This window comes from Ipomoea triloba, chromosome 9, assembly GCF_003576645.1.
Source record: "Ipomoea triloba cultivar NCNSP0323 chromosome 9, ASM357664v1".
Taxonomy (NCBI): Eukaryota; Viridiplantae; Streptophyta; class Magnoliopsida; order Solanales; family Convolvulaceae; genus Ipomoea; species Ipomoea triloba.
In genome coordinates, this window is record NC_044924.1 from 10517821 (window position 1) to 10545316 (window position 27496).

At 35.5% G+C, this 27496-nt stretch overlaps 3 protein-coding genes across 7 annotated transcripts; 2 read left to right on the forward strand and 1 right to left on the reverse strand.

The window, feature by feature from the left end:
- Positions 1–13621: 13621 nt before the first annotated feature.
- On the forward strand, positions 13622–20768 carry LOC116029493. Of its 3 annotated transcripts, XM_031271543.1 has the most exons (21): positions 13622–14635; positions 15162–15233; positions 15338–15542; positions 15622–15703; positions 16191–16283; positions 16377–16472; positions 16577–16669; positions 16757–16849; positions 16939–17020; positions 17135–17194; positions 17285–17337; positions 17422–17588; positions 18312–18525; positions 18613–18670; positions 18769–18825; positions 18938–19183; positions 19560–19624; positions 19724–19780; positions 19869–19962; positions 20128–20268; positions 20335–20768. In XM_031271543.1, exons 1-21 carry the CDS (start codon positions 13850–13852, stop codon positions 20500–20502), a joined length of 2982 nt encoding a protein of 993 aa, XP_031127403.1. In that variant the 5' UTR covers positions 13622–13849; the 3' UTR covers positions 20503–20768. The 3 variants fall into 3 exon arrangements, with proteins under 3 accessions (XP_031127403.1, XP_031127404.1, XP_031127405.1); XM_031271544.1 differs by lacking the exon at positions 16377–16472; XM_031271545.1 differs by lacking the exons at positions 16191–16283; positions 16377–16472.
- An 866-nt stretch (positions 20769–21634) lies between these two features.
- LOC116030906 (probable pectinesterase 15) lies at positions 21635–25555 on the forward strand. 3 transcript variants are annotated; one of them, XR_004100462.1, is made up of 6 exons: positions 21635–22204; positions 22359–22533; positions 22615–22821; positions 22918–23168; positions 23298–24433; positions 24525–25555. XR_004100462.1 is itself a non-coding variant. In XM_031273275.1 (5 exons), exons 1-5 carry the CDS (start codon positions 21783–21785, stop codon positions 23458–23460), a joined length of 1218 nt encoding a protein of 405 aa, XP_031129135.1. In that variant the 5' UTR covers positions 21635–21782; the 3' UTR covers positions 23461–25555. The 3 variants fall into 3 exon arrangements, 2 of the variants coding, with proteins under 2 accessions (XP_031129135.1, XP_031129136.1); XM_031273275.1 differs by having other exon boundaries at positions 23298–25555; XM_031273276.1 differs by having other exon boundaries at positions 21643–22204; positions 22362–22533; positions 23298–25555.
- LOC116030905 (UDP-glycosyltransferase 73D1-like) lies at positions 23506–25248 on the reverse strand. The gene has a single exon (XM_031273273.1). The coding sequence runs from the start codon at positions 25223–25225 to the stop codon at positions 23732–23734; it is 1494 nt and encodes a 497-aa protein (XP_031129133.1). The 5' UTR covers positions 25226–25248; the 3' UTR covers positions 23506–23731.
- Positions 25556–27496: the final 1941 nt, after the last annotated feature.

Sequence of the window (27496 nt, forward strand, 5' to 3'; positions counted from 1 at the left end):
TTTCCAAATAGACCTTAAGAACAGATTTATTAAGTCACTACTATGACTCTGTTTTGTAAAGCTTATAGCATAAATTAATATCTTATTTTGAAATGGTCCTCCAAGTAGCGTTTCAAAATAAGCTATAGGCTTTTAACATTTTTTTAAATCCTTATTAATTTACAAGAATGACATCATTTATCCTTCTTTAACCAAATCTCTAATATCTATTTTTTTTTTCTAAACACTCTTCTCCTCCTAGTTCTTTACCGTAGGTGTATTTAAAAAAAAAAATACTGCTACTTTACTATAGGATGCTGGATCATAAATGTGAGAATATATATTTATATTGCATTATATATCACTATTTAAGTTTGAATATATAAATTTATAAAAATGTCCTTATATGTTTTTTTAACACTTATCATCTTATTCAACAGTTAATTTTACCAAACACTTTAATTTCAATAAGTTAGCTTATTAACTACTAGCTTTTTAGCTAGGCGTGCCAAACAAACACTATAAGTTCATTACACAATTATGAAAATAGTATATTAAAAAAATGGCAAAAACTTGTGTGAGATCGTCTCACCATGAGACAGGTCGTGTCGGGTCGGATCAAGATGCAAATGTAACACTTATATGCACAAATGTCATACTTATATGCTCAAATGTAATACTAATCAAGAATAAAATTTTTGTTACTTATAAGGGTAAATGTAATACTTTTAAGGGAAAATACAATACTTTTACATTTTTATTTAAAAGTATTACATTTTTCCTCAAAAGTATTATATTTACTCTTATAAGTAAGGGGCACTTGTCAACATTACTTATTATGAAAAATGTATTACTTTTTTTTTTATAACAAAAATTGTATTCTTGATTAGTGTTATATTTGAGCATATAAGTATGACATTTGCACATATAAGTAAGTATGGCATTTGCATGGTGCTTTGACCTGACCCGACCCGTCTCACGAACAAGGATCCGTGAGACGGTCTCACACAAGTGTGACCCTAAAAAAATACTAATATAAGTGTCATATAAATGATTTTAATGAGATATTTGAACAATATAATATTTGTTAACATTGATTCTATTTATATAAAAATAGAGAATAATATGTTTAAGTAATAATTGACAAATTGATGCAATTTTAATGAATCTATAATATTGTTATAAAAACATGCACTCATATTTGATACCTAAAAAATTTTAATGAACATACAATATTATAATAATGAACTATGATTCATGATGCAGTATGGACCATGCTACATTATATAATTTGATATGTAGAATAGGAAGAATTCTTTTTTTATTTTATTTTGGTAGATTATTGGATCATAAATGCAATCTCAATGGATTTTTTTTTTTTTTTTGGTGTGCCAAATAACAGAGTAGAAGAAAAGGAAAAAGAAATAGAAATACAAATAAAAAGTTTGCGTTACCGTTACGTAGTGCACGCAAAACGCACCCATCTCACTTTAACTTTGGATAAACTTCATTCACTTATATCTTCATATTTACATATCAAATTCTTCCTTATCAATTGTTCAATTAATGTTACAAAATAATCTATATAATGTTATTAAAGTATACATTACAATGTAGGTGCTCTAAGAGAGCCTTCGGAGCACATCAAAAGAGTTTTATAAAAATTTTGTTGGAATATAGTGTAAGCATACCAAGGGACCAACAAATTCAAGTGGGGCAGATTTAGTTTTGTATGTGTTTTTTTTGTTTTTGTTTTTTTCTTTCTCATATTAAAAAAGTATACATTTATTTAAAAAAACTTGTAGATTGTCTCTCCCTCTCACACACACACCCACATATATATATATATATATAGTTTATAAGAGCAACCACAATGGCAACAACTTTTTTGTGCCAAAGTATACATTTATTTAAAAAAGGTTGATTTTTTGTTGATGGGGATGAGATTTTACTCTTGTAAGTTCTTTTTTGTTTTTGTAAGAATTAAAAAATTAAGAAGAAGAAGATAGCCCGCCAACCCGCCCCAGTGGGCATGTGTTTCCCACGCGCTCGCAAAGCGCTTTAGAGTGGCCGCCAGCTGGCTGACACTCTTAAGAGAAACCGTTAATTTTTTATTTTACCTTTCTCTTTCTTTCCTTTTTCTTTCTTCTTCCCTTTTAAGTCTTTCTCCTTTTTTTTTCCTCCATCTTCTCTCTAAGTGTCACCTAAAAAATCACAAAAAAAAATAAAATAAAATTCAACATTGATGTGATTGCCTAAGAGCAACCAAAATAAGAACAAATGTTTGTTAGATTTTGTGTGTCAAATAAGAGAGAGAAGTAGAAAGAAGAAGAAAAGGAAAAAAAAATTATGTTATCATACTCCATGAGCGTGTGCACGATACGCGCCCACTAAGCGCACGGAATACATACTAGTTGAGCTATTCTTTTTCCTTCTATGAATTTAAAAAAAAAAACTCACATTATTACAGTACACTGAACATTCTCTCTCTTACCATCTCCCTCGTCCACCTCATGAAAAAACAATATAGGGGTTCTCGCAATCTTCTCACTTACGTCTTATTATCCGTCCCCCATCTTCCCCTACACCGGCTCCTCAAATCAGTTCTCTTTATCTTCGTCACCTCTGATCTCGCCATAACTGCGAAGTTTTCACTCTCCACTCTGAATTTTCTAATTTTCTTTGCTTATATACGCTGAACCTTTCACTTTTGTAGAATATCCGTAGCTTTCTCTCTATGTCGTTATGTTGGCTCTGCAACACCGACAACAGTGGCGCCAATGAAGCTTGATTCGAATGTGACATTGGAAGCTGTGCCTGAACTAGCCGACTCAAAGGTTCAAACCAAACAAATGATCATTTCATTATATAAAAATAGGTAGACACTCATGAAGTTGGAAAAAAAAAAACAAATATACACATCTGACAAATACACGTGCATGTATATGGGAAATATTTGATGCTAACTTCATTGATACAAATAAAATGACATTTTTTGTACAATGATGTTGATATTACTAAATTTTCATTGAATTTTGGCGGAAAAATATCACAATCACTCTCATGTTATTATATATATAGGTTACCAAGTGCTTGTCATATTATTATATCACAAACTATCTAATTCTACTTTTTATACTCCGTAATTTTTTTGTAATTAGAAAAGAACATGTTATCGTGCTCCGTGAGTGTGTGCACGATATGCGCCCACTAAGCACACGGAATACATACTAGTTGAGCTATTCTTTTTCCTTGTAGGAATTTATAAAAATAAAAAAAAAAACTCACATTATTACAATACACTCAACATTCTCTCTCTTACCATATCCCTCAGTCCACATCATCAAAAAACAATATAGGGGTCCTCGCAATCTTCTCACTTACGTCTTATTATCCATACCCCTCTTCCCCTACACCGGCTCCTCGCAATTTTTTCACTCTCCGCTCCCAATTTTCTAATTCTCTTCGCTTATATACACTGAACCTTTCACTTTTGTAGAATATCCGTAGCTCTCTCTCTATGTCATTATGTTAGCTCTGCAACACCGACGACGATGGCGCCAATGAAGCTTGATTCAAATGTGGCATTGGAAGTTGTGCCTGAACTAGCCGACTCAGAGGTTCAAACCAAACAAATGATCATTTCATTATATAAAATAGGCACACAGTCATGAAGTTGGGAAAAAAAAAAAACAAATATGCATGTGCATGTATATGGGAAATATTTGATGCTAACTTCACTGATACAAATAAAATAACACTTTTTGTACAATGATGTTGATATTACTAAATTTTCATTGAGTTTTGGTGGAAAAATATCACAATCACTCTCATGGTATTATATATATAGGTTACCAAGTGCTTATTATTATATCACAAGCTATCTAATTATACTTTTTATATTTGTTTTGGAATAATAATTACCATTTTGATTTTTTTTTTAAAACCCTCTAACCCCCAAATAAAACATTCTGATTGTACCCCGACCATGAGAACATGTTTTACATGTACTTGTGATATGTGAAGCTTCTTTTTAGGTGAACGGTTACTTTTTGACTAATTACTTTTTCATGTTAGTCTTACCCCCTCCCTCATCGCATGTGTGTGCCAATTCATTATTTAATTGGCCACACACAACACATTGACATAATCATTTTTATTTGGCGACGCGGATGTTTGAATATATTATACTCAACATGCCCCAAATAATCTATCATGTCTTTACAAGAATGACATCATTTATCCTTCTTTAATCAAATCCCTAATATCTATTTTTTTCTAAACACTCTTCTCCTCCTAATTCTTAACCGTAGGTTATTATTTTTTTTTTTAAAAAAGTACTACTACTTTACTATGGGATGCTAGATAATAAAAGTGAGAATATATATTTATATTGCATTATATATCACTATTTAAATTTGAATATATAAATTTATAAAAATATCCTTATATATTTTTTTACACTTATCATCTTATTCACCAGTTAATTTTACCAAATACTTTAATTTCAATAAGTTAACTTATTGCTACTAGCTTTTTAGCTAGGCGTGCCAAACAAAGTCTATAAGTTCATTACACAATTATGAATACAATATATTGAAAAAAATACTAATATAAGTGTCATTTAAATGATTTTAATGAGATATTTGAACAATATAATATTTGTTAACATTGATTATATATATATATATATATATATATATATATATATATAAGAGAATAATATGTTTAATTGATAATTGACAAATTGATGCAATTTTAATGAATCTATAGTATTGTTATAATAAACATGCACTCATATTTGATACATCAAAATTTTTAACGAACATACAATATTATAATAATAAACTATGATCCACGATGCAATATGGACCATGCTACATTATATAATTTGGCAGGTAGAATAGGAAGAATTCATTTTTTTTTTAAATTGTAGATTTTTTTTTTTTTTGTGAAGGTAAATGTAGCTATTCCATTAATTCATAACATAAAACGTTTACATCAATAATCAATGAAATGGTAATAAACCATTCCTTACAGTTAGACATAGAAACAATTTTTCTAACTATGCTATAGAAAACTTGAATCGCAAACTGTTTAATAACTATGAAGCTATGTTCGTTCAAGGAGCTTAAAACTTCATCAAAGATCTGGGTCTTCGTCATCATTCTTTTTTGCTCGCCCAGGATAAGATCAACACTTGTCGAAACCAAACTAAATGATTTATGCTAATGAAAATGAAAAGCTCGTGAAAGTAACTAGAGGAAAAATGCTCGTGAAACTAACGAGAAGAAAACACAATAATAGAGAAAATAAAAAGTGGGTAAAGTCAAAGTAGGGTTGGGAGTTCAAGACTACCAACACAAACCCCAATACCTACCTACTATTATTTTATTCAAAGGGAGAGAAAACGGAAGAATAAGATCTGTGGCGGTGGTCGGAGGCAGACGGAGCTGCGACGGTGGTCGGGGAGGAAGAAGAGCGAGAACAAACATAGAAGGTAACCAAAACCGCCGGCTCAAAGCTCCATTAGAGCTTCGGCCGGAGGGCGGAGGTGGAAGCCGAAGTTGAGCAACAGAGAAAGGCTTTTTTTTAAATTGTAGATTATTGGATCATAAATGCAACCACAATGGTATTTTTTTATTTTATTTTTTTGGTGTGCCGAATAAGAGAATAGAAGAAAAGGGAAAAAAAAAGAGAAAGAAAAACAAAAAGAAAGAAAAATTGAAAAATTTACGAACGTTACTTTTTATGTAGTGTACGCAATAACGCACATATCTCACTTTAACTTTGCATAAACTTCAATAACTTATATCTTCATATATATTTATATATCAAATTCTTCCTTATCAATTTTTAAATTAACTATTACAAAATAATCTATATAATGTTATTAAAGTATACATTAGAATGTAGGTGCTCTAAGAGAGCCTTCGGAGCATGTCAAAAGAGTTATAAAATTTTTATTGGAATATAGTATAAGCATACCAAGAGTCCAACATATTCAAGTGGGGCAGAGCTAGTTTTGTGTAAATTTTTTTCTCGTATTAAAAAAGTATACATTTTTTGTAATTGTAGTTTGCGTTATATATATATATATATATATATATATATATATATATATATATATGTATGTATGTATGTATGTATGTATGTATGTATAGTTTATAAGAGCAACCACAATGGTAACAATTTTTTTTGTGCCAAATATGAGAGAGAAGGGGAAAGAGAAGAATAAAAGAACGTGTCTTGGTCATGTGCACTGGACGCGCTCGTTGGGTGCACGAAACATGCATTAGTAGAGTTTTTTTCATTGGGTCATAAATATAGTTTTTTAGAGCAACTATACCAATAGATTTTGGTTGATTTTTGAAACAGTATAAAAAACGGTTGATTTTTGAAACAGTATAAAAAACAGTTGATTTTTAGTTGATGAGGATGTGATTTTTTGGGGGATTTTACTCCTACAAATTTTTTGTTTTTTGCTTGAAATAAAATTAAAAAAAAAAAAAAACATAGCAGGCGCAGTTGGTGCACACTGCCCGTCCCAACGGGCATGTGTTTCCCATGCGCTTGTTAGGGCGCTTCAGAGTGGGGGAGTGGAGAGAGAGAAAGCTAACAAACTTAAAAAAAAAAAAAAGAAATAAAAAGTAACTGTCTCTCAAAGTGGTCGCCAACTTGCTGCCACCCAGAGAGATCATTACTTTTTTTTAAAAAAAAAGTTTGTTAGCTTTCTCTCTCTCTCTTCCCCCTCCCCTTTTAAGTCTCTTTCTTAAAGTGTCACCTAAAAATACAAAAAAAAAATTCAACATTGATGTGATTACCTAAGAGCAACCAAAATAATAATAAATTTTTGTTAGATTTTGTGTGTCAAATAAGAGAGAGAAGTAGAAAGAAGAAGAAAATGAAAGAACTTATGTTACCGTGCTTCGTGAGCATGTGCACGATACGCGCCCACTAAGCGCACGGAATACCTACTTAGTTGAGCTTTTTTTTTCTACAAATTTAAAAAATAAAATTCACATTATTACAAAACACTCAGCATTCTCTCTCCTACCATCTCCCCATCCACCTCATCGAAAACAATATAGGGAAGCAAAAACAATATAGGGGTCCAAAAGATATTTTAAAAATTTGAAGGGCTTATGTGGGATTATCCACATACTAAATGGAGCAGTAATTTAACAAAATTAATTTCTTTTTATATCCTCCCAATCTTCTCACTTAAGTCTTATTATCCCTCACCCTCATCCCCACACCGGGTCCTCAAATCTGTTCTATTCGTCTTCCTCACCTCTTGCCATAACTCCGAAGTTTTCACTCTCCATTCCCAATTTTCTAATTCGCTTCGCTTATATACATTGAACCTTTTACTTTTGTAGAATATCCGTAGTTTTCTCTCTCTTTTATTATGTTGGCTCTGCAATACCGACGACGGTGGCGTCAATGAAGCTTGATTGAAATGTGGCATTGGAAGCTGTGCCTGAACTAGCTGACTCTGAGGTTCAAACCAAACAAATGATCATTTTTTTTTTGAAAACAAACAAATGATCATTTAATTATATAAAATAGGCACACAGTCATGAAGTTGGGAAAAAAAAAAAGAAATATACACAGCTGACAAATATACATGTGCATGTATATGGGAAACATTTGATGCTAACTTCACTGATACAAATAAAATGACACTTTTGTCCAATGATGTTGATATTACTAAATTTTCATTGAGTTTTGGCTTATATATATATATATATATATATATATATATATATATATATATATATATATATATATATATATATATAGAGAGAGAGAGAGAGAGAGAGAGAGAGAGAGAGAGAGAGAGAGAGAGCAACAAAAATGGCAATAATTTTTTTGTGCCAAATATGAAATAGAAGAAGAAAATAACCTGCTCTAGTCATGTGCACTGGCTAGGTGCACGAAACAGGCATTAGCAGAGTTTTGTTTTCCTTGCGTCATATAGTTTTTTAGAGCAACCACACCAATAGATTTTGGTGGATTTTTGAAACAGTGAAAAATAAAAAGGGTTGGTTTTTTGTTCATGGGGATGACATTTTTTTGGAGATTTTACTCCTGCAAGTTTTTTTTTCAGGCATTTGAAAGATAGCTCTCTTTCTTTTTTTCTTTTTTTCTTTTTCACTTTTAAGTCTTTCTCCTTTTTTTTTTTCTTTTTCACTTTTAAGTCTTTCTCCTTTTTTTTTTCCTCCATCTTCTCTCTCTATCACTTAAAAAATCACAAAAAAAATTCAACATTGATGTGATTGCTTACCAGCAACCAAAATAATAACAAATATTTGTTAGATTTTGTGTGTCAAATAAGAGGGAGAAGTAGAAAAAAGAAGAAAAGGAAAAAAAATATGTTATCGTACTTTGTGAGCGTGTGCACGATACACACCCACTAAGCGCCCTAAATACGTACTAGTTAAACTAAATTTTTTTTGAGTTTTGGCTGAAAAATATCACAATTACTCTCATGTTATTATATATATAGGTTACCAAGTGCTTGTATTATTATTATATCACAAGCTATCTAATTATATTTTTTACTCCCTCCCTTCCGAATTGGATGTATCATTTATTTTTTGCACGCTTTTTAAGAAATTGAAGTAAATGTGATGTGCTTTCCAATTATGCCTCCATCTTTTTTCACTTTTGGAAATAAAAGTAATAAAGAAAGCAAAAGTCATAAGGATAAATTCGGAAAAGTAGAATTATGGTGATGTTCAATTTTAGAAAGTGAACAAATAACATTTTGGAACATACTAAAAAGGAAAGTAAGATAGGTAAAATTGGACAATGAGAGTATATATATTTTGGAATAACAATTACAATTTTGATTTAAAAAAAAAAACCCCTCTATATCCCGCAAATAAAACATTCTGATTCTACACTGGCCATGAGAACATGTTTTACATGTACTTATCATCTTATTTAGCAGTTAATTTTACCAAACACTTTAATTTCAATAAGTTAGCTTATTAGTTACAAGCTTTTCAGCTAGTCCTGAAACAAAGCCTATAAGTTGATTACACAATTATGAAATTAAGTGTCATTTAAATGATTATAATGAGATATTTGAACAATATAATATGTGTTATATATATATATATACACACACACACATACACACACAAGAGAATAATATGTTTAAGTGACAATTGACAAATTTATGCAATTTTAATGAATCTATAGTATTGTTATAATAAACATGCACTCATATTTGATACACCAACATTTTTAATAAACATACAATATTATAAGGTAGAAGTGTCAAATAGGCTTATGCATTACAACTGATTATTCATCCAGCACCATGAACTACAATATGGTCCATCTAGACCCTCAAACTTATTATTTAGGAGCAAGCAAACCCTCTAACCAATTTGTGACCTGTAATTGCAGGTATTACATGTCATCTAGAGTTCCGGCGAATATCTGACCAAATTTCGGTAACTATAGTCACAATATCAACGACCGACGATCGTTGACTATCGTTGTCACCGGTCGCGTTCTACCAAAGATGGCTAGACGCCTTCTCTGGCCATGCAAAAGACGACCAACTTGGTCGCCATCTCCGACAGTGGAGAAGGCCAAGGTGACCAACTGGTCGCCATCTCCAATCGTCGGAGATGGCGACCAGCCTTCTTCGCCAGAACGCGACCTGCAACAACGACAGTCAACGGTTGCCCGTCGTTGATATTATGACTTTAGTTGCCGAAATTTGGTCGGATGCTAGCCGAAGGTTCGCCGGAACTCTAGATGACCTGTAATACCTGCAATTACAAGTCACAAATTGGTTAGAGGGGTTGTTTGCTCCAAAATAATAAGTTTGAGGGTCTAGATGGACCATATTGTAGTTCATGGTGCTGGATGAACAATAAGTTGTAGTACATAGGCCTATTTGACCCTTCTGTTTTAATAATGAACTATGATCCATGATGCAATATGGACCATGCTACATTATATAATTTGGCAGGTAGAATAGGAAGAATTCTTTTTTTTTTTTTGTTTTTTAATTGTAGATTATTGGATCATAAATGCAACCTAATGGTATTTTTTTATTTTATTTTTTTGGTGTGCCAAATAAGAGAATAGAAGAAAAGGGAAAAAAAAAAGAGAAAGAAAAACTGAAAAGTTTACGTTACTTTTTATGTAGTGTACGCAATAACGCACACATCTCACTTTAACTTTGCATAAACTACAATCACTTATATGTTCATATATATTTACATATCAAATTTTTCCTTATCAATTTTTCAATTAACCGTTACAAAATAATCTATATAATGTTATTAAAGTATACATTAGAATGTAGGTGCTTTAAGAGAGCCTTCGGAGCACGTCAAGAGAGTTTTATAAAAATTTTATTGGAATATAGTATAAGCATACCAAGAGTCCAACATATTCAAGTGGGGCAGAGCTAGTTTTGTGTAATTTTTTTTTCTTCCTCATATTAAAAAAGTATACATTTTTTTAATTGTAGATTGTGTTGTAAATATATATATATATATATATCTAAAAACATAATAAATGTGAATGAAGGTTATACCCCTCATTTATGTCCGTTTTTTCCGTTAATTTTTTTTTGTATGTTATGCTATAAAAGTTGTACTACATAATATTTTGGACAAATATACCCCTACCATTATAACTTCCGTTATCTTTTTCACTATTTTTACTATGCACATGCATCCACCATATATTTTCTTATCTTCTTCAATACAAATAATAATATATACACATTAATTATTAGAGTTATATGTTAATTATTTTTTAAAATATAAATATTCAATTTATAAAAATATTTTACATTATTATTATTATTATTATTATTATTATTATTTACTATATTAAAATTTAAATAAATTTCAAATTTTAATACAAAATACTAATATTGGGCACTTATTTTTTGCGTATCGCCCATACGAAAAACTAGTATATATATGTGTGTGTGTGTGTGTGTGTAAGTATAGTTTATAAGAGTTGTGTCTGTGTGTGTGTGTGTGTATAGCTTATAAGAGCAACCACAATGGTAACAATTTTTTTGTGCCAAATATGAGAGAGAAGGGGAAAGAGAAGAATAAAAGAACGTGTCTTGGTGATGTGCACTGGACGCGCTCGTTGGGTGCACGAAACATGCATTAATAGAGGTTTTTTTTCCTTGAGTCATAAATATAGTTTTTTAGAGCAACCACACCAATAGATTTTGGTGAATTTTTTAAATAGTATAAAAAAGGGTTGGTTTTTTGTTGATGAGGATGTGATTTTTTTGGAGATTTTACTCCTACAATTTTTTATTGTTAGAAATTAAAAAAAAAACAAAAAAAAGAAAGATAGCACTTGGTGTGCATTACCTCCGTTGGGACGCTTCAGAGTTACGTGGATGGGAGGGGGGGGGGAGAGAAAGCTAACAAACTTAAAAAAGAAAAAAAAAAGTAACGCGGTCTCTCAGAGTGGTCGCCAACTGGCTGCCACTCTGTGCGACCGTTACTTCTTCTTCTTCTTTTTTTATTTTATTTTATTTTTATTTTTTTAATTTTCATTAGCTTTCTCTCTTTCTCTCCCCTCCCCCGCTGTTTTAAGTCTCTTTCTTATAGTGTCGCCTAAAAAAATACAAAAAGAATTCAACATTGATGTGATCACCTAAGAACAACCAAAATAATAACAAATTTGGTTATATCCCTCATTTATGTCCGTTTTTTCCGTTAAATTTTTTTGTACGTTATGCTATAAAAGTTGTACTATCTAATATTTTGGACAAATATACCCCTACCATTATAACTTCTATTATCTTTTTCACTATTTTTACTATACACATGCATCCACCATATATTTTCTTATCTTCTTCAATACAAATAATAATATATACACATTAAATATTAGAGTTATATGTTAATTATTTTTTAAAATATAAATATTCAATTTATAAACATATTTTACATTATTATTTTTATTATTATTTACTATATTAAAATTTAAATAAATTTAAAATTTTAATACAAAAATACTAATATTGGGCACCTATTTTTTGCGCATCGCGCATAAAAAAAAACTAGTATATATATGTGTGTGTGTGTGTGTGTGTGTGTGTAGTTTATAAGAGCAACCACAATGGTAACAATTTTTTTGTGCCAAATATGAGAGAGAAGGGGAAAGAGAAGAATAAAAGAACGTGCCTTGGTGATGTGCACTGGATGCGCTCGTTGGGTGCACGAAACATGCATTAATAGAGTTTTTTTTCCTTGAGTCATAAATATAGTTTTTTAAAGCAACCACACCAATAGATTTTGGTGAATTTTTTAAATAGTATAAAAAAGGATTGTTTTTTGTTGATGAGGATGTGATTTTTTTGGAGATTTTACTCATGCAATTTTTTTATTGTTAGAAATTAAAAAAAAAAAAAAAAAAAAAAAAAGAAAGAAAGATAGCACTTGGTGTGCATTGCCTCCGTTTGTGCGCTTCAGAGTTGCGTGAAGGGGTGGAGGGGGGGGGGGGGGGTTCTCCAAAAAAACTTAAAAAAAAAAAAAAAAGAAAGAAAGATAGCACTTGGTGTGCATTGCCTCCGTTTGTGCGCTTCAGAGTTGCGTGAAGGGGTGGAGGGGGGGGGGGGGGGTTCTCCAAAAAAACTTAAAAAAAAAAAAAAAAGAAAGAAAGATAGCACTTGGTGTGCATTGCCTCCGTTTGTGCGCTTCAGAGTTGCGTGAAGGGGTGGAGGGGGGGGGGGGGGGTTCTCCAAAAAAACTTAAAAAAAAAAAAAAAAGAAAGAAAGATAGCACTTGGTGTGCATTGCCTCCGTTTGTGCGCTTCAGAGTTGCGTGAAGGGGTGGAGGGGGGGGGGGGGGGTTCTCCAAAAAAACTTAAAAAAAAAAAAAAAAGAAAGAAAGATAGCACTTGGTGTGCATTGCCTCCGTTTGTGCGCTTCAGAGTTGCGTGAAGGGGTGGAGGGGGGGGGGGGGGGTTCTCCTAACAAACTTAAAAAAGAAAAAGAAAAGTAACGCGATCTCTCAGAGTGGTCGCCAACTGGCTGCCACTCTGAGCGACCGTTACTTTTTCTTCTTCTTCTTCTTTTTTTTTTATTTTTTATTTTTTATTTACTTATTTTTTTTTAAATCTTCATTAGCTTTTTCTCTTTCTCTCCCCTCCCTCCCTCCCTCCCCCCGCTGTTTTAAGTCTCTTTCTTATAGTGTCACCTAAAAAATACAAAAAAAATTCAACATTGATGTGATCACCTAAGAACAATCAAAATAATAACAAATTTTTGTTAGATTTTGTGTGTTAAATAAGAGAGAGAAGTAGAAAGAAGAAGACCAGGAAAAACAAATTATGTTATCCTGCTCCGTGAGCATGTGCACGATACCCGCCCACTAAGCGCACGTAATACATACTAGTTGAGCTATTTTTTTCCTTCTACAAATAAAAAAAAAACTCACATTATTACAATAAACTTAACATTCTCTCTCCTACCATCTCTCCATCCACCTTATAAAAAACAATATAAGAAAACAAAAACAATATAAGGGTCCAAAAGATATTTGAAAATTGTCATGGGCTTATGTGGGATTATCCATATATTAAACCAAGCGGCAATTTAACTAAAGTAATTTCTTTTTAGATCCTCCCAATCTTCTCACTTAAGTCTTGTTACCCCCCTCTACTCTCACACCGGCTCCTCAAATCAGTTCTCTTCGTCTTCCTCCTCTCGCCATAACCGCGAAGTTATCACTCAATACTCCAATTTTCTAATTCCCTTCGCTTATATATACTGAACCTTCACTTGTTGTTGAATCTCCGTTACTTTCTCTCTCCGTCGTTGTGGGTTGGCTCTGCAACACCGACGACGGTGGCGCCAATGGAGCTTGATTCGGATGTCGCATTGGAAGCTGTGCCGGAACTAGCCGACTCCGAGGTTCAAATCCGAGATGTTGAGGAGCAGGATTCCGGCGTGGATAATCGGGGCGGAGCAGACATGGAAATCAACGGTACGGCGTCGATCGGTGAGTTGTCTAGCGTTAGGTTTCGTGATGGCAAGGGAATTGTGGTGTACAGGAGGAGTAAGAGGTTAAAGACGGCCGCTGCGAGTGATGGCGGTGCCGGATTATCTGGCCTGCAGGGCGGTAGAGGTGAAGGTACGAGTGAGATGAGGTCTGGCGGTGATGCTGGGAATTTGAATGAGCTGAATCTTTATTTGGATGGTAAGGTTACGATTTTGGGCAAGTCGGGTTTGGTGACTTGTAACGGTGAGGGCGAAGCTGAGAACGTAAATTTGGTGAGTGATTTCAGCGGAGAAGGTGAAATGGTGGAGGTGGAAGTCAAAGAAGAGTCAACGGCAGTGGTGATGAATGCTGCGGGCAAGCTAGTGAAAAGGCGTTTTACTCGGTCGGCTTTGAAGGTGAAGGTGGAAGTGGTTTCGGAAATGGAGAATGAAGTCATCAAAGGTTTTATTGATGCAGAGGAGGTTGCGGAAGCTGTTGGAGACGAGAATGGTGTTGCGACTGCCTTGGGTACTCCTACGAAGAAGCTAGAGATGAAAATGTCAAAAAAGATCGTTCTAAATGGAAAGCCAAGTACTGTTAGGGAGCTTTTCGAGACTGGCCTGCTGGAAGGATATCCAGTCGTCTACAACGCTGGCAAAAGGGTAACTGCTAAATTTAGTACCAGTTCTCATTTTTTTGACCAAATTTTAAATGGTCATTGTTAAATCTTGTCTATTGTTTATGTTTGCTGCCGTCACCCCTTGAATATTTATTTTATATGGAACTTGTTTGATGTGCTCTGTTTTGGATGGATAAAGAGTGGATGCAACCCTTTGATAGTCTTGAAAATAACCTCTGATTTTATTTTCATGTTTGGCTATATTCACGGAAGATGTTGACTTTCAATTTTGCTAACAATAGGAAACTATTGAAGTTTTTAACATGCATTAGGACTTGTTTTTATGAACTTTTTGAGCACAGAAATTTTTGACATAAAGAACAGCTCTGTATTTGGGAAATGACCAGCAATTTTGAAGACATAATTTGCAGTTTATTTGCTTGATTGCTATCTTGCATGAGTATTACTGATCTTCTGTCTTAAACCAACTGGTTCCACAATTTTAATATATAACAGATTTGGCCTCTTGCTTATGTTTATTTTGGGACTAAGATATTGCCTTGATTTAGGGAGTTCTGCTTCGTGGAATAATTAAAGATGTTGGAATTCTGTGTTCCTGTGAGATGTGCAAGGGATCCATAGTGAGTATCTATTATTTTAAAACTTCTGTTTGGTCCTCTGACAATAGTTTAAATGCTGTGAAGGTAAAAATTTCTCAGTACTCTTATCACATTTTTGTTGTTAGGTTGTTCCTCCTTGTAAATTTGAGATTCATGCATGTAAGTCATATAGGCGAGCATCACAGTATATCTGCCTTGAAAATGGGAAGAGCCTCCTTGATGTGGTTAAGGAGTGCAGGAAATGTTCATTAAATGCATTGGAAGAAACAATTCAGAGTTTTATTGGACCGACTCCTGTAAAGGAAAGCATTGTCTGTCAGAATTGCAAGGGTGAGTTAATAATGTTGGGTTTTTTTGATTGTTTTTCCATGCGTGCGACTAAAAATGTTTGATATTTTGTGATTGCTAGTGCCATTCCTTACAACATCTGCTGCAAATCTTCAACTATGTGATTCATGCTTGATTGTTACAAGATCAGAAGATGAAGTGGGGTAAGCTTGATTTTGATTTTTGAAATGCACTCTTGTATTTTATGTCATCTCTTTTGTAATAATTTAAGATTTGTTGGATTCCTAGTGAGTGAAACAAGGCTTGATTTCAGATAGATGTGTATTTTTGCTGCAAATACTAAAAGGTTGCAGTGTTTGAAGTACATAAAATTAGTTCCAGATTTTAATTAGTAGATTAATGGACACTAGTAGTCTGTGCTTATGTGATTTTGAAGTGAGTAAACCAATTCTGTTTTTTCAAATAGTAGTTGAAGTAGGGCTAGGAATTTCTACTGGTTTTCAGAATTTAATTACACTTCGAGAAATGTTTACAGACCTGAATCACCTTTTACCTTTAAACAATTTGGTGTCCTTATGAGTTGATTCTATGTCTCACACTGCTAATGGGAATATGCTTAAGATTAGTAAATTTGATGATTTCTTTCTCAAACTTATTTCAGTTATTTGCACTTTTTTAATGCTATCTTAGGACATCTGAACCAGTTGAGAACTTAAACTCCCCTGCAAGTGTCAAAGTTCTTGCTTCTTCCATGGTTAATACTAAAGGGAGGAAAAAGAGAAAGTCGGTATCATTTTGAGTTAGTTTATTTTGATTCTATTTTCACATCAAAAGATTTTCATAGGATTTGTTATTTTATTCTTTATTCACATATAGGGCCCTGGATTTGGCTTCAAATGGAAAGGCTCCTCTGAGATCTTCAGAGCGTATATTCCCAAGCCAAAAGAATCTATCTGAGATGTCAAAGAAAGGGTCATTTGATTTTACTTATTTTCCATTATATCCATATTTAGATATTCCATTAAATGAGAGAGGGAATGCTTGTAACATCTATCTTTTATGGCTTCCTTTTTCAGGTTATCAAAACCAGCATTTGTTTCAAAGGCAACTGGAAACGCTTCCAAACATCATCCGTTCAAAACGAAGATTAAGGGGAGAATCTTGAAAAAGTTGGTAGATTTTTTATTTCTCATGAACACCATTTTACTTAAATGGCTATTTTCACCATCTAAGACAATTCTGTTTGTTTTGTTCAGATTTTCCAAATCCAGTGCAGTGATGAAGTATGCAAAAGGCTCTACAGCAGGCACTTCTGTTCAAACCAAGAATCAGTGGAAAATAACCAAAAAGTTGTAGTTTTTATGAAACATTCATATTTTAAATTAATTATTCTATTTTCATATGATTTTATGAACTCTGTTGTTTTTTTTTTCTTAAGGGATCAAAAGATGCATTGGATGGTCTTTGAGGAAGGTGTTCTGCTTGATGGAACTGAAGTGGCTTATTATTCTCATGGAAAGGTGGTTGAAACTTTCTTCTTCTTGTAGTTCTTAAGTAAGCTATATGGAGTACATTCTTTATGCCAAGGCAGTTTGACATCTAATGCTGTCATTTATTCAATGTTTTATCTACAGAAGTTGCTTGTAGGTTATAAGAAAGGATTTGGTATACTCTGTTCTTGTTGCAATACTGAGGTACTATGTTTACTTTTTTAACCTTCCCTGTAAAAATCCTGGTAAATTCTTTGATGATTATTTATTTTTTGCCTCTTGTTTTGTGCTCAGATCAGTCCATCACAGTTTGAAGCTCATGCTGGTTGGGCCTCTCGGAAAAAACCGTTAGTCTTCATTCTTTTTGTTTGCTTTTCTTGTGAAATACTGATTTTCATCTCGATAGTTAATCAAGTGCATTTTTTCTGCAGCTACATGTATATTTACACATCTAATGGAGTGTCCCTCCATGAATTCGCTATATCTCTATTAAAAGGTCGCAATAGTTCAGTTAAAGACAGTGATGACTTGTGCATTATATGTGCTGATGGTGGGAAGCTTGTGCTTTGTGATGGATGCCCAAGAGCTTTCCATAAAGGTTGAAGTAAAATCTTGAGTTCATACTTGATATCATGGTTGTCCAACTTTCTTAACCATACAAATGATAATTGTTGTTCTGGCGGAAGTATCAGTAATTTGCCCTATTGTGCATGAGTTGAGATTGTTTAGGAAGTCTGGTTATTTCTTTCTTCTCATTTTTGTCTGTCATTCCATGATTATTTTGTATTTAACTTTCTTTGTTATCAATCTGCGCTTGCACCCAAAATTTTGTACTGTATGGCTGTGGCTTCTTGCTAAAATGTTAATTTGTCTTTATTTTCATGAGCAACCTGCCAGAGAATACTGAAATATTTTGAAAAACTGGGTGTAGTAGGTTTTGGCTGTGTGGCATTCTTGAATTACTCAATCTCTACTTTTTTCCCTTGGCATGGATTAAAGTTAGCCAAGTCCTTTTTCCTCCACAGACAGATAACGTCATGCTGTCTTAAACCAATTCACTATCATGTATTTAGTCTAAAGCAAATAAACTTCTGATAATGGTTAATGGCCCAATCAGTTCAAAGTGGGCTATCTGCAGGGGCATATTTTACCTGGAGTTTTAGGCTTTTAGCTTATCTTGGAAAGTTAAATTTTTAGATTGTTGCTGCTTCTTTTTGCTGATGGTTTTCCCAAGTATTTTGGCATGGCTTCCTGAAATGGCAATTTTGCATCTGTATTTCTATCCCAGTGAAATTCATGTCTGATCTATATGCCTGTGCAGAATGTGCATCCTTGCCTAGTGTTCCTCGTGGTAAATGGTATTGCAAATATTGTGAAAATATGTTCCAGAGGGAGAAGTTTGTGGAGCACAATGCAAATGCTTTAGCAGCTGGAAGGGTCTCTGGTATTGATCCAATAGAGCAGATAACAAAACGTTGCATTCGTATTGTTAAAAACCCAGAAGAGGCAGAAGTTATTGCATGTGTAATATGCAGGTATGTCATTTTTGCTTGATGTGTCGATGAATCCTTGCTTTTAGACTGATGTAGTTTCTTACATCCAAATTAATTGGATGCTGGCAGAGGTTATGATTTTAGCAGGTCTGGTTTTGGTCCACGCACGGTTATACTGTGTGATCAGGTATTTTTAATGCATTTCTAATATATATTCACATATTTCAACCTTAGAGTTGTGATTGTAAGATGCCTTACTATGAGTTTTGTTTATGTGTTTTCCAGTGTGAGAAGGAATATCACATTGGTTGCTTGAAAAAACATAAGATAGCTGATCTTAAGGTGTATACCTATTTCCTTAAACCCTTACATTTATCTATTTCATGGTGGAAGTTGCTTTCTCCTATCTACCCATATTACTGTCTCAATTTGTTCCATGCTGTTTGCACCACAGGAACTGCCAAAAGGCAAATGGTTCTGTTGCACTGGTTGCCAGAGGATATATTTAGCACTGCAGAATTTGCTTAACTCTGGAGATGAGAAATTGCCAGATACTTATTTGGATATAGTAAGGGCAAAGGAAGTGGAAAAATGTATCGATTCTATTGGTGATATTGATTTGAGATGGAGACTTCTAAGTGGCAAAATGACTTCTCGTGAAACCAGGGTTCTGCTCGCAGAAGCCGTTGCAATTTTCCATGTATGTGCTGAACCCTTCAATTTTGATGATCTGACTGATTATTATGATCCTGCATAGTAGTTACTTTGGATTCAGTACATTGAAAGCCAATTTTTACGTTTGTAGGAATGAATTAGTTTATGCTTTGTGATGAATCTTGCTGCCTGCAAACTTATATGGATTACATTATTTCGAAAGAGCAGATTAGTTGGTGCATTGTTTTTCTGTTTATATGAGCTTGGCTAAGAATTATATTGGTGTGCAGCAACCTCTTTTTCTAAAAATATTTTCCACAAGAATATTTATTTTCTTTTGGTAGGCATACTTTTTATTGTTTAATTCATTAATGTGTAAAAATAGCTGGCATTAAATTGGGTTGTTGAATGACTTGTTTCAGGACTGCTTTGATCCTATTGTTGATTCAGTAACAGGGCGTGATTTCATTCCATCTATGGTTTATGGGTAAGGATTGTTTTCTTCAGTGTGCATTCACTTTGTTGAACTATCAACTTCATTTTTTTTTTTTCTCTACATAAACCTATTTTTGTATCACTCTTGCAGAAGGAACATTAGGGGGCAAGACTTTGGAGGCATGTACTGTGCAATATTGACTCTAAAGTAAAGTACAATAGTTTCTAGTGTTTGAAGTTTTTACTTGAGTACATTATAATTGATTTGTTGATGGGCTTTTCTGGTAATCATGCAGCTCTACTGTAGTATCAGCTGCCATCCTCCGTGTTTTTGGTCGAGACACAGCAGAAATTCCTCTAGTTGCAACACGTATTGGTAACCAAGGGAAGGTGAGGAAGATGAGTGGGCACTCTTGTTGAACATTAGATTGATTTAAGACTTCAGTTTATCACTTAATATCAGTGAACAACAGACTTTTGTTATTGGGTTATGGCCCTGCAATTAGTTATGCATTCTGATGTGTTTTAGTACCCATTGTTTCAAATGCTTTGCAGGGTTACTTTCAACTGCTATTTTCGTGCATAGAGAAATTGCTCGCATTTTTGAATGTGAAAACCTGTGTTCTCCCAGCTGCTGATGAAGCAATTTCAATATGGACAGAAAAATTTGGATTCAAAAAGATACCTCCAGATCAGGTACATTTTGCAACTTTCACCACCGTGCATGAAAAATATGAGTGCTCAATGTTTGCGTCTTTGCAGCTTGCCAGTTACAGGAGGATATGCTGGCAGATGATTACCTTTCAAGGAACATCTATGCTAGAAAAAATGGTCCCCAAATGTAGAATTATTCGGCAAGAGGAAGCGGAAATGGAAATGGAAATGGCAACTGGTGCTGTGGTGCAGCAAGAAAGTAGAATGGAGACATAAGCCATTTGTCTAGAGTAATTTGTGAATGTTATTTATTTTGTTCAAAAGAGGGTGGTGAATGCAAGTGTTGATAATGAGAGATTTAGAGGATTAGAAATACCTGTACCTGTAGAAGTGGTTTTGTAAAGTTAAAAGACACCAAACTTGTTTTGGGGTTTTGATCGCAATCCTATTGCCCCCTGCCTGTATAACTCTGTTTATCCCCCCCTTCCAGTCAATGTAGTCTTTCAGGTCTGATACAAATTATATTGGACTTATTTCTCGCCCTCCTTTTCGCTTTCGGTATATTTACATAACATGGACGATGAATGGCAATTGGCAACCCTTGCTTAGTTGCTTATGGCAAATTATTATGTGGACTTGGTCCACTTTGCAAGGTGGATCCCTGGTTTACTTTACAAGGTAGATTCGGGTTTAAAATACACAATTTACATATTGAATGTTTATAATTCATGTTCACGATTTAAATTGTGAACATTCAGTATGTAAATTATGACAGGTGGACATGGGTCCATGGTATAACTATTGCATGCTTATCCCCAGAGTCATACATCACGTATGACATTAGATTTTGATTGGCAGTCGCACAATTGGCAACTGAGTTTTTCTTCAGTATTTGTGTCTAAAAGGCATTTCGTGAACAAATGGAAAATGCACTGCCTAAAATGGTAGGCCGCAATAATTCAACCCCTAAAACATGTTAAGCTGATGAATTGCGTGTAATTCAATTCCCGCAAAAAGAAAAGAAAAGAACCGAAAGAATAATACACTATACCTATACGTCCGGTCCGGTCCGTTAAGTGATGTTGATATTTGACAATCACGTTTATTAGGCAACAGAGTATCATTCATGGCTTACAACATGCAATGCAATGCAGCCATAATAACACTTGGCACATCCCACCGCCCTATTGGGTGGGGAGTTGAAATTTGCAAGTAAACAAACATCACGCACTGCCGCTCTGGGCATTACCCTCATCATTAAACTCACCTGCCATAATTGGCAAAGTAGACCTCATTCTCTGCATCTTAGCTTTCTCAACATACCCAAATTTCTTAGCGTGTGTATCTTCCAAACTCCATTATCTTTCTTCATCTCAAAACCATGTACGCTATAATAATCAATCAAAAAACTTTGCTACCTGCTTTATATATATTTTGCTTACCCCCTAAGCTAATCATCCATTATGGCCTCCTTCAACTCCCTTCTCACCAATATAATAAAACCACCCCGCCCTTAATCTCATTCAATTCCATAAACCCCTTTCAACTCAGCTGCCATGATGAACAGTACTAGATCAACCACCATTTTGTTTTGGCTCATTGCCTTCACCATTGCATTCTTTTCCCTCACCTTTTCTCTCTACTCCAACCTTCTTACTACTACTACTCCTACCACCTTACTACCTTTTCTGCGGAGTGTAGTCAAACAAACTGGCTTCGATGATTTCCTCTCTATTATTCAACAACTTAAGCGCTCCAAACACCACCACCACCACCACCATAGACGCAGGCATAAGGCTAATAAGTGCGACGACTCCAAATGGGACTCTCCCCTCGTTTCTACGTACAACGTTTCGCGCGTTATGACCGTGGATTTAAATGGTTGTGCAAACTTCACCAGTGTCCAGAAGGCCATTGACGCCGTCCCTGATTTCAGCCCAGTTACCACACTCATTATAATCGATTCCGGCACCTACAGGTCATCTTCCGTCTTGAAATACATTCTTGTTGTATTTGAAACAATAACAATGACAGAAAAGTAAAGAAGACAAGATTTACATATTTTGGACTATGAGTTTGACCTCCACTCCTTATGAGTCAAACTCCTATTTAATGCATGCATGTGATTGTAGCAGGGAGAAAGTGGCAGTGAACAAAAGCAAGATAAATTTGATAATACAAGGCCAAGGCTACCTCAACACTGCTATATCATGGAATGATACTGCAAATTCCACTGGAGGAACTTCTAGCAGCTACACTTTTGGTGCATTTGCTCCCAAATTCATAGCCTACAACATAAGCTTTCAGGTACCCCGATTCTTGCTCAGATCATATATATCTTTGAGGTGCGCGAGTTAATAATGATCGAATTAATGGATTTTTTGGAAGAACACAGCTCCTCCGCCATCCCAAGGAGTAACTGGTGCGCAGGCATTGGCCATAAGTATATTAGGAGATCAATCTGCATTTTATGGATGTGGATTCTATGGAGCACAGGACACCCTTAATGATCACAGAGGAAGACATTACTTCAAACAATGTTTCATCCAGGGCTCTATTGACTTCATCTTCGGAAATGGCAGGTCACTTTATGAGGTCTGCTCTATCTCAACTAATAACTAACTATATTCGTTCAGATATTATATGCTTAACATGTCCCCTCATGTGGACTATAATCTATAATCCGTGCAGGAGTGTATAATTAATAGCATAGCGACAGAGGGAGGGGGAGGGATAAGTGGATCAATTACAGCACAGGGGAGGGATTCCGAGGAAGAAAAAAGTGGCTTCTCCTTCGTGAATTGCAACATTGGTGGTAGCGGCAAAGTGTGGCTAGGGCGTGCATGGGGATCCTATGCCACAGTCGTCTTCTCTAAAACCTACATGTCCCAGGTGGTCTCCCCTGATGGCTGGAATGATTGGAACAACTCTACCAGAGACGAGTCTCTCCCTATCTTTATATATATATATATTTCAAATGACAAATACTCTTCAACCATAAAAACCCACCATGATCAATAACTATTAACTAATATATGGTTGGTTTGAACTTTGAATGCATGCATTTACAGGACAGTGTATTTTGGAGAATACGATTGCACTGGGCCAGGATCCGACGACTCAAACAGGTCACCTTATGCGAAGCAACTCGATGAATCCGAGGCTGCTCCATTCTTGACTACTTCATATATTGATGGTGACGATTGGCTTATTCCTAAACCTAACACTGCATAGGCAGATCCCTTAGGATCCACTGAATGACAACATTATTAAGTGGTCTGCCCGGAATTGTATTTATTAATATATATAATATAATTGGATAATACAACATCAGTTTTTGTTAGGATCAAGCACGGCCTGAAAGGGGCGTGTAACTTTATTTTCTCATAAAACTATATTTGCCGGAGCCTAGAGATATACTGTTGGATTTGACCCTTACAATTCTACACCACACAAATTGTAGTACATAACAGAACATATGTACGGACGGATAGGAACAAATGACTTACTGATTGCAACGTTTGATTGATGTGTTCATGATGTCTTGCACCAAATCTGATATGTTAACATGGGCTTGTCCACCATCTTCCATGGCACTCTTTGCTAATAAACCTAATTCTCTCGCTCTTTTCCTCCTATTCTCACCTTCTTCTCCTCCCCCCATTAGTTTCTCCACTGCCTTTGCAACTTCATCTCTCACCACCACCACCCCAACCCTCTCCTCCTCGCCCCACCTCACCGGGACGTCAACGCCAACCCGAATCCCAATCCTCAGCACCTCCACAATCATCTTCTCGTTCAAGAATTGCTCGGCAAACATCGGCCACGTGATCATTGGCACGCCTGAGCAGACCCCTTCAATAGTCGAGTTCCATCCGCAGTGAGTCAGGAAGCCTTTGATGGCAGGGTGGTTGAGGATCAGGACCTGAGGGGCCCAACCTTTGATCACTAGTCCTCTCCCTTTGATCCTCTCCTCATATCTCTCCTCTACAAACCATTTCTCCAGCTCCGAATATCTCTCCCCTGTTTTGATCACCCAGACGAAAGGGTAGCCCGAGGCTTCTAGCCCTAGCCCCAGCTCTATCAGCTGCGATGGAACCAGCCGGCATTGGCTCCCAAGACAGGCGTAAAGCACGGAATTTTCTCTCTGGGAATCCAGCCATTCCAAACACTGTTTTTCATCAATGGATGCCCTGCTTCCTCTATGGTACATATCCATAACATCCCTGTTACAAAGCGAAACGGGTCCTAGACACCATACCTTTTTGTTAACCGCCTTTCTATACTCTTCCACGCAGCCCCGCTCCAGTTCTGGAAAAGTGTTGACCACAACCCCATAGGCACTGGACTCGGCTTCTTGCATCTGGCCGCGGATATCGTCCAGGTCGGGCAGAGTAACGAACGCCCCGGGCAGCTGAGCCTTAGCAATCTCCACGCTGAACGGCAATCCGGGGATAGGGAAAGGAACCCTGTCGGATTTAACCGAAAGGTGAGGCTTGTGAAGCATTATATTGTTGGAACACAGAAGGGAGAAACAGCACATCCCGTGGAAAACCAGCCTGGGGACCTGGAATCGCCGAGCGGTCTTGGAAGTCCAAGATAAGCACTTATCTGACACTATACAGCTCGGGGGAGGGAAGGTTTCTTCAAGGTAGGTCTCGGTCGGCTCTCGCAATGCGTCTAGCGCGGCGTAGAAGTTGCGGATGAGGACGGGGGAGGCGAGGCTGTCGAGGTTTTCGCAGCCGTGTGGGAGGCCGTGTTCTTGGCAGGGGAACGGGATTTCAAGAATGTGGATTTCCAGGCGCTCTGATTCCCTGGCTCGGTGGATTGTTGACGACAACCTGGAAGCGTTACCCGGGGTGATCACTAATGTCACCTTAGCTCCATGCTTCGCCAACAACCGAGCCATGTCCACCATGGGAATCATGTGGCCTTGAGCCAGCAATGGGATCAACACAAAATGGGGTTTCCCCGATTCCAATTCCAGCTCCATTGCCATTGATAGGCTGGTTTTTTAGATAGGCGGTGCTGGAGTCAAGAGATGGGTATATAGATTTATATATAGATTTTGCGTATAAAAAAGACAAATTATACCATGGACTCGGTCCACATCCAGAATCAACTTATCTAAAATGAAATTCAGATTATGTGTGCAGTTAACATGTGCATGCAAATTAATAGGTTATGTATCTATAGTTCAAATAGACAGTTTAATTGGTAGCAAAAGTAAAATTTGTCACAAAAAATTAGAGATCGAGTCTCACATGTGACAGTGTAAAAGTAAGACTCTTTGTGAGTATTGAATAAAAATCTATTTTTTATTGGTTAACATCATGATTTATCCCTCCACAAACTGATGTACATGATCCATGGTATAACAAATGTAAAAAAAACTAGGCAAGTTGAATTGACTGGTCAAGTCCGTCTTCTACGTCTTGTCGTGTTCATCAGAATTGGCTGCGATATGATGCGGTTGAATCTGCTGTGGAAAGCAATAATGGTGTATAGTAGTTGCAGCTAGCGGCGGGTGGGTCACTGGGTTGACTCGAATTCTGAGTTGAACGACTCAACCAACGTACGTAGTGGGCGGGTCGGCGTATTTCGGTGAGTGTGTACATTTACATACACACCATTCGGCGGCCAGTCGGTGCTCAGCTCACCCACCGCCCCCGTCTTACACGTTTGTCGCCTCTGTGAACCATCGTCTCTGTGCCAGGTTTACCAAGTAATATCAACCTTTGACACGTTAATTTTTAGTTATTATAAGTTTAATATCCTAAAAAACAACTTGCCGTGGACTCAAAATGATAAACAATAAGAAAATAACAAAATGTCAAAAAAAAATTAGCATAGGATTAAATAACTACACCTTGAATATCTATAAATTTAAGCGTTTTACTTACGAACATAAACATCGATTGTAATATATTTATATATGAATTTAATTTACTTGAAATCTAAAATATTAGGTTTTAGGTTTTAGGGTGTATAATTTGTCAATGCATTGATTTTCAAAAATAAAAAATAAAAAATTTGCCAATGCATCTTTGTACAGTCAAACATTTATTTACTCATGAAGGTGGGAACAAGACGACTTGAGTTTCTTTTGAATCTTTGTACACTCAAATATTTTTCTCCAAAAAATAAAATATGACAGTGACTCAGTGAGTTTCTTTTGATTTAACTATTTTGATGTTCTACTCACTACGAACAACCAATAATGTGTAGGACTTGGTTTACATGAGAACAACCACCATGGTGAGAATTATGGACAAATATGATCCATCTATCTAAGATGATCAAATATTGAAAATCAATGAAAAAGGAGAAAATGCAGTGTCATTTCTATAACTACGATGGTACATTAGAACTGCTTAACAATGCATTCGCGAATAACTGAAACCTATAGTCAGACATATTTTATATATTAGCTATTGACTTAGAACACACACGCACATACATACATACATACATACATACATACATACATACATACATACATACATACATACATATATATATATATATATATATATATATATATATGATCGCATTCAAATGCGAACTGGCCGCCCAGGAGAGAAATGCGGACGAATCACAGCGCGCCACGTGTCCTGAATGTAGTTGCGCCTAACGTTATAACTAGGTGCACGCCATGTTATAACTAGGTGCACATAGGTGCACCCAGGTGCATAAATGTTAACAAGGTAAATTACTTGCACCTGTAAGTGAAAATAGGTGCACACGTGCAAGTAAAATGTATTACAAGTGCAAGTAAAATTGTACAATGAACATCAATACTAAGTCCACCTAATGTTATAACTAGGTGCACCTAATGCTATAACTAGGTGCACATAGGTTGCAACCAGGTGCATGAATGTTAACAAAGTTAATTACTTGCACAAGTGCAAGTAAAATGTATTGCAGATGCAAGTAAAATGTATTACAGGTGCAAGTGAATTGTATAGTGAGCATCAATACTAAGTGCACCTAATGTTATAACTAGGTGCAACCTATGTTATAACTAGGTGCACCTAGGTTGCACCCAGGTGCATGAATATTAACAAGGTAAATTACTTGCATTGTAAGTGAAAGTATTTGCGAAAATAGGTGCATGAATATTAATAAGGTAAATTACTTGCACTTTAAGTGAAAATAGGTGCACTTATAAGTGAAACTAGGTGCACTGAAACTAGTGCACAAAGTTCCAGTTATTTACGAAATGCCACCGCGTCATTTTTTTAAAATTGCATCTGATTCGTTGATCTAG

Bases quoted from the DNA above. Each gene is read 5' to 3' on its own strand.
- LOC116029493 (XM_031271543.1), top strand. From the start codon at position 13,850: ATGGAGCTTGATTCGGATGTCGCATTGGAAGCTGTGCCGGAACTAGCC. The intron at 16,473-16,576 runs GTCATTTGATTT...TTCCTTTTTCAG, and splicing joins TCTGAGATGTCAAAGAAAGG to GTTATCAAAACCAGCATTTG. The intron at 19,781-19,868 runs GTAAAGTACAAT...GTAATCATGCAG, and splicing joins TGTGCAATATTGACTCTAAA to CTCTACTGTAGTATCAGCTG.
- LOC116030906 (XM_031273275.1), top strand. From the start codon at position 21,783: ATGATGAACAGTACTAGATCAACCACCATTTTGTTTTGGCTCATTGCC. The intron at 22,205-22,358 runs GTCATCTTCCGT...ATGTGATTGTAG, and splicing joins ATCGATTCCGGCACCTACAG to CAGGGAGAAAGTGGCAGTGA. The intron at 22,534-22,614 runs GTACCCCGATTC...ATTTTTTGGAAG, and splicing joins CCTACAACATAAGCTTTCAG to AACACAGCTCCTCCGCCATC.
- LOC116030905 (XM_031273273.1), bottom strand. From the start codon at position 25,225: ATGGCAATGGAGCTGGAATTGGAATCGGGGAAACCCCATTTTGTGTTG.